Source organism: Mizuhopecten yessoensis, unplaced genomic scaffold, assembly GCF_002113885.1.
Source record: "Mizuhopecten yessoensis strain PY_sf001 unplaced genomic scaffold, ASM211388v2 scaffold8745, whole genome shotgun sequence".
Classification (NCBI taxonomy): domain Eukaryota; kingdom Metazoa; phylum Mollusca; class Bivalvia; order Pectinida; family Pectinidae; genus Mizuhopecten; species Mizuhopecten yessoensis.
Window position 1 is genome coordinate 265,217 of NW_018407700.1, and position 6,749 is coordinate 271,965.

General features: G+C 35.2%; 1 protein-coding gene across 2 annotated transcripts in view; it reads right to left on the reverse strand.

The window, feature by feature from the left end:
- Window positions 1-6,749, reverse strand: part of LOC110456410 (alpha-mannosidase 2C1-like) — a 66,065-nt gene that overhangs the window by 21,659 nt on the left and 37,657 nt on the right. For both annotated transcript variants that reach the window (XM_021507147.1, XM_021507148.1), the window contains exons 26-27: window positions 3,159-3,268; window positions 1,940-2,019 (exon numbers count right to left, since the gene is read on the reverse strand). In XM_021507147.1, coding sequence (XP_021362822.1) covers window positions 1,940-2,019; window positions 3,159-3,268 — 190 coding nt within the window. The remainder of the gene's footprint in view (window positions 1-1,939; window positions 2,020-3,158; window positions 3,269-6,749) is intronic.

Sequence of the window (6,749 nt, forward strand, 5' to 3'; positions counted from 1 at the left end):
TAATGATCTCTAAAATGACCTTTCCAACTGCACATTTTTAGGGGTAGATTCACTAATTGATCATTAACACTAGTTTATTCTTATGTTCATTAAACCATCATTAAACCGTCACAAGCCTTAATGACGGTTTAATGAACATAAGAATAAAAGGGCTTTGGTGTCAACATGTTGCATGGCAGATTCTGGCTAGTATCTTCAATAAGATTCACCAGTTTGGAAATATGTGATATCAAAGTTTTACTTTTTACACAAACGATGTACGTATTAAACGTGTCGCAATGTCATAGCTGGGTCATAGCTTAACAAAGGGACCAGTCGGTCCTGAAACGTTGTGACACGTTTAATACGTACATTGTTTGTGTAAAAAGTAAAAGTTTGATATAAAATTCTGGCTATTGGTCTAGCATTGCTTTAGTGTATCATATTGAAACATGAAAACATGTCTAAGCTTCACAATTATCTATAGGTTTCATTATCTGTTCTGTATTACAATGTAGATCTGTCTAAATAACTGCAGGCTTCATTGGAAAATGGAATAACCTTTGCTGTTGGTTGGGTTCTTTTTTTCCAATTTTCATTTATAAACAAACAAAAAAATACAATACTAATTAATGCTATTTTTTCAAGTAGTTTTCAAATCATTGTTTGAGAGCAGTCAGAGACCCTGATATTGTCAGGAGACCATGTAAGCCCTTATAGGTCCTGGTAACGACTACAGCCTGGTACAAGTTCTATCTCATCCAGCAGTCCTATATTACACAAGTCATTTGGTCTGCCCAAACAGATAACTAAGTCAGCTCGATTCTCATGAATATAAATATACTATATTTCCTTTTCACAGGAAATGAAGATCTTAATCCACAAAACTGACAGTATGACCCAATTTTATGGCATTTTCTTTTTTCCTTCCGATGGTCTTTTCATGATGGACAAAGGGAAAATTGGAGCCAATTAAAACCTCAGTGAAAATTACTTGGATAACATAAATTCAATTTGTCTGAAGGCATCCTCTGAATGGATTTTTTTTTTTTTTTTTTGAGATGTAACACACTGCTCCGATCAATCTCTGTACAGAAGGCCACTTGCCATATCTATTCATTATATCACTGACAATCAAATTTCAACTAATGAACTATCACTTACTTTTGCATATATATATTGGCTGGTCTAAATATTTCAATATCAATTCTGTATTCTTTTTGAAACCAGTGCTTTTGAAACAATATTGTCTAATCAATCATGCTGACAGCTCATCATCAATAACAAGAGATCCTGGAGGGATTTAGGCGTCCACTATTGTACCATCTTCATTGGTTCTATTTTTAAGATGGGATCTTTTTGCTGGATTGAGACATGTAAACAGTGAATAACCGTTGCTGTAACTCCCTATTTCTAACAAAGTACTTAATGTGTAACAAGTTGAAAGAGAAAGATCTGTCTAGTGCTTCTTAGGAAATAGTGATAAAAAAACTAAAATTGTCAAAATCCAAGATTTCTGCCTGGTGACCATTTTGTTTTTCTTATTTTTTGAAATTTGATTAAGTTCTTTCTAGTACTTCTTGAGAAAAAAGGGATAACAAAATTGAGCTGTCAAAATTCAAGATGACTGCCTGTTGACCACCTTGGTTTTCCAATTAATCCCAAAATTTGTTAGGCATAATGTAACTATAGCTCACAGCTGGGAACCTTCATCGCTAATTTGAGAAAGATCCCTCAAGTTCTTTCTGAGACAGAGTACAGATAAACTTTAACTCTCAAAATTCAAAATGGCCACCTGTCGGTCAAACCTTCAATTGAAATTTGAAGGGTGATTTGAACAATTTCTGACGATGGTAGGGGAAATTTTAACAAGAGTTCTGAGAGTGATGATGGACAGATTGCAAAATTATATTCATTTCCAGTTGGACTAGTAGGTATATAAAATGTGATAGATATTTACCAGTATGAGGCATGATTGCATATGTAAACTTATGTGTTCCCATGTCAGCTTTCATATCAGGTGCTTTGGGAGAGCGAAGTCTGCAAAATAATGAATTTTAAACTTCAAAAACATTTTAAATAATTTTGACAAAGAAAACTAAATCAATCAAAAGTCACAACCAAAGTTTGACAGTATGAAGGGGCAGTTTGACCGATGGAGGGGCAGTTTGACAGTATGGGGGGGCAGTTTGACCGATGGAGGGGCAGTTTGAACGATGGAGGGGCAGTTTGACCGATGAAGGGGCAGTTTGACCGATGGAGGGGCCGTTTGACCAATGGAGGGGCAGTTTGACCGTTTGGAGGGGCAGTTTGACAGTATGGAGGGGCAGTTTGACAGTATGAAGGGGCAGTTTGACCGATGGAGGGGCAGTTTGACCGCTGGAGGGGCAGTTTGACCGATGGAGGGGCAGTTTGACCGATGGAGAAAGACTAGTAACTATCACATACTAGACAGAACTATTTATAAAACAATGTGCATTTTGATTTAATTAATGAAGTTATACAATATCATATTTCAGCATATGTTTTCATAAATCTCTACTTTTATTTATCTTAATAATATGAAAATGATTCATTGCTGCATAATATAATCATCATCAAGTTACATCGATCTCCCCCATAAAATTGTCAACATGCATTGTTTCTAAATGAGAAAACAATCAAATATTAGCACTGTACAATTAATTAAGTCAGCTACGGATAGAAAATTGTTATAGAAAGTAGATTGTATGATCACATGGGGAGAAAGATTAGTGACAGTATGATTATATACAGGGAAATCTTATAGTCAAAGAATGGCTACATAGTGTAGAGAGCTGATTGTGAAAGTGACTTAATCAATTGTGGCTATATCTACATGGGGATTGCAGTTGGTATGACGTTTGAAGAATGAGCATACCAGGAAATTTTCACCGCAGTTTAAATTTTGCTGTTTTGCCCTCCGTGAAAGAGCCAAGTTATCATTGCAGCGAATATAAGTAAACAACACAATATGCATAGCAGTTAAATGTGAAGGGCGAAATTAACACTGGGCAAAAATTGGTTGGATGGGCGAAGGGCAAAAGGTGAAACTTTGACTGGGTGAACATTTCTGGTATACAGGAGTGATTTTATAATAAGAGTGAGTTTACAAAGAGGATATAAAAACAAGTTCATTTCCAATAAGACATAAAGCTTACAATGATAGTCGGAGTACATTGTCCAGGCAGGAGTAGCCATATTTACTGTCATTGAGTATGGCCAGGCCAAACCCATACTCAGAAAGGTCTGCCCACTTGTGGCCACATACCTGAAAGACAAAGATCAAAGTTCATGGCATATTTTGTATTTCTTTAATTCATACATTTAAATACTGCCACCTATAAGGTACCAGTTGGCATGACATTTGCATGAAGTGATGATCAAATGCATCAACACTAAGGTTCAAAGGTCAAAATGTACTACAATGGGTCCAAGGTCAAAATGTACTACAATATGTCCAAGGTCAAAATCTACTACAAGAGATCAAAGTTCCAATTCTAGTGCAATGGGTCCAAGGTCAATCTACTGACATTGATCACTGCTAGATTCATCACTGGCAACTGACACACACTTTTATAGAACATCCTTATAATGGGCCTCATAGCATTGGCACAGTTAATAGCCCACCTGTTATCTTACAGATTTTGAATGTACGTATACTGTGACAGGTTCTTGGGTATGAATTCTGCTATACTGGTACAATCCACAGTTGACATATACCAGAACTGAATGAACTAAAACCTTCAAATCTTACATAACTTGTTTACATTTTACTACTTTTACATTTTATACACTGGCTATAGATAATAAAACAACTTGGACCTGGGACTGACATGTAAGATGTTATTGTGTCCATCACAGATCTGAAAACAGCCAGCAAAACTACATCCTCAGTCCCAGGGGGAAATTGCACCTACACTTACTTTAATTTTCCTCCGAGACAGAGGATGGCAAAAATAAGAACTGATCAGGACCTGGGACAGTGAGACAATTAGTAGTATTTTAGTTATATTGGTCTTCAGACTAAGCAGAAAATCATCGTTTAAATTTGTTCAAGGTTGGTGGCAAAACAAAATTTGTGCAGACATATTTTCATTAATAATCGTCAGTTCTTGTGAAGAAGTTGAAAATATGTAAATTTGACAGATGGAGGCAAACATGCCAAATTATGTTAATTAAATAATGGGGTGTAGGAGTGGGGATGGTGCCACTCTGTTTATTGGCATCAACTAGGACAGTTTTTGTAGAAAAACTAAGTCATTGATGCAAACAGCATATTGTAATCAGTCTGTGGTGTACAAATTGTCAGACATAATTAGAAAACAAAAGTTCACTAATTTACAAAATGTTTCACTTTCTCTTACAAGATTATTTTCTTTGTGGAAGTAGAATTCAAGCAGATGTAACCTGGTAGTATCTTTGAATACCTGCCTACGTGTGTAATTAGCCAGAACACCAGCAGATGTATTTCAGCAATTATTATTTGAATCTGAACCCAACTACCGAACAAAACCCTGATACGCAGATCAGGTAAATCAACGGGGCTGGCAGAGAAACAGCCAGGTGCAAAGGTTTACACAGAAGGTAAATTGTACTATTGTAATGTATAGCTAAGATAGCAATCTTGAACTGCTCCAGTATGCTCATTGCTGACATGTATGTAAGTGTTTTACCTATCGCCAAATTACCTCATTATTATTTTAGTTACCATGTAGGTTTAGTATTATCAAAACATACCCCATAAATATGTAAAATTCAGTAGATTTTATTTTATCAATTTGAGTTTATTTGAAATCATTAAAGCAGAGATGACAGTCATGACATGGCACTTTAACTCATAATCTTTACACTTAACGTTAGTTTGTAGAACCATTTAGAAATGTTATGATTTTAATGGAACCCCGATATATAAATCATTAAACAGTTTGTTATTAGCATGTCAGTTTAAATCAGGGTGGAGTGTCGTTATATCGCTGTGGTGATCTGTAACAGTACAGGCTCTGTAAACACCATTAACAAATTCTAGTATTATACACTAACTTCTACGATATAACATTTTACATCCTGTGTGATTACGTTTATGTTCGTTAGATATCATTCTGACACAAGGTTATGTATAAGCATGTTTGATCAGCTCTGCCTTATCTATGAATCCCACAGCAGCTAGACATTACTAACTATACACCTGTCCCCTCTCAATCATATACTGATTCATAGATACTATCTAGACAAATTCCTCTTTATCAAATTTTCTTTCCCATATTTCCTCCATCAGCACCAGAACATGCTCTGACAGCGTGTTGTTTAATACAGCTGCCTGCTGGGTTTGTTAACTACTCACTGCTCCCTATACATAACAATTCTCATTGTAAGTACCTTGCAACAGCTAGTGCACTTCATTCAGTAATTTCTATAACATTGTTTAAAAAGTACCCCAAATATGACAGTTCATAATATATCCTAGAGTAGCAGTAAGGAACAGGTTGGTTCCTTGTATATGTTACTTATATAATGATCCACAATGTCAGAGTTCCCCATCAGAAAGTATAGGAAGAACAATTTTATGAAAGAATCTGGCTTACAATTAATTGGTGACATGTTTTGAATCTACGCAAGAATTGATGACATATCTGCGAGGTACACAAGAATTGATGACACATCTGCGAGGTACACAAGAATTGGTGATTTATTTGACAGTTACAACTGAATTGATGACATATTGGAAAGGTGCACAAGAATTGATGATTCATTTTAGAGGTAAACAAGAATAATTTGTGACACATTTTAGAGGTGCAAAGAATGTAGGCATTTATAATGTTCAAGTAAGTCTGAATTGTTATTAAAAATGCCAATACAACTTCCTTCACAAATAAATCTTGCACAGGTACCTGGTAATTAAGATCACTGGTATTTATGATGGCTGCGTTTTACAGTAGCATTTAATTATTTAATATTAACTCTGACACAAATCACAAATAGAATGTGCATGTTAGAATGTATACTATAAATAGTTTTAAGTAAAAAGATACTTCACAAAAAAATTGTGTCAGATGCATTCCAAAAGTGTAATGAGGTTTTGATATTATTCCTAACTTGTGATGTTCTCTGGTGGTTTGGATTTCTTTCTGGAGTTCTGTAGAATGCTCTATACATCAACCCAGAAATATCATGTTCAGCCTTAATTAAATATTAATACCACAGCATCTATATTACATTAACTGCTATCAGACAGCATCGTGTATTATATTCCATGAAATTTATATCAAATTGAAACATAATTTCTTAGGGAATATTCTACTCAAAACAGGGACAGAATTTTCACGAAATCAAGTTGAATCTGCTGTAATATGACAGGTGGGATTCAAAACACATTTAGAAGTGATGCTAAGATTTAAAAGTCATTTACACTGCAGATATATCCATAAAGCTAGGGTAAATACCAGTATGATGCCAGTCTCATGAGCATGTAACTTTATCTCATATAAGTTTATCACCCTTCCAACCTCTACATTTGTGCAATCCAAGGATTTCAATTCTGTAATATCACCCGTATCTATTAACCTATCATATCCTCCTCTTCCCACCTCAACAAAAGATCCTACCATATTACTGTACCTGTATTATATCATATCACCCTCCTCTTCCCACCTCAACAAAAGATCCTACAAAAGAATTGTACCTGTATTATATCATAAAATCCTCCTCTTCCCACCTCAACAAAAGATCCTACCATATTACTGTACCTGTAT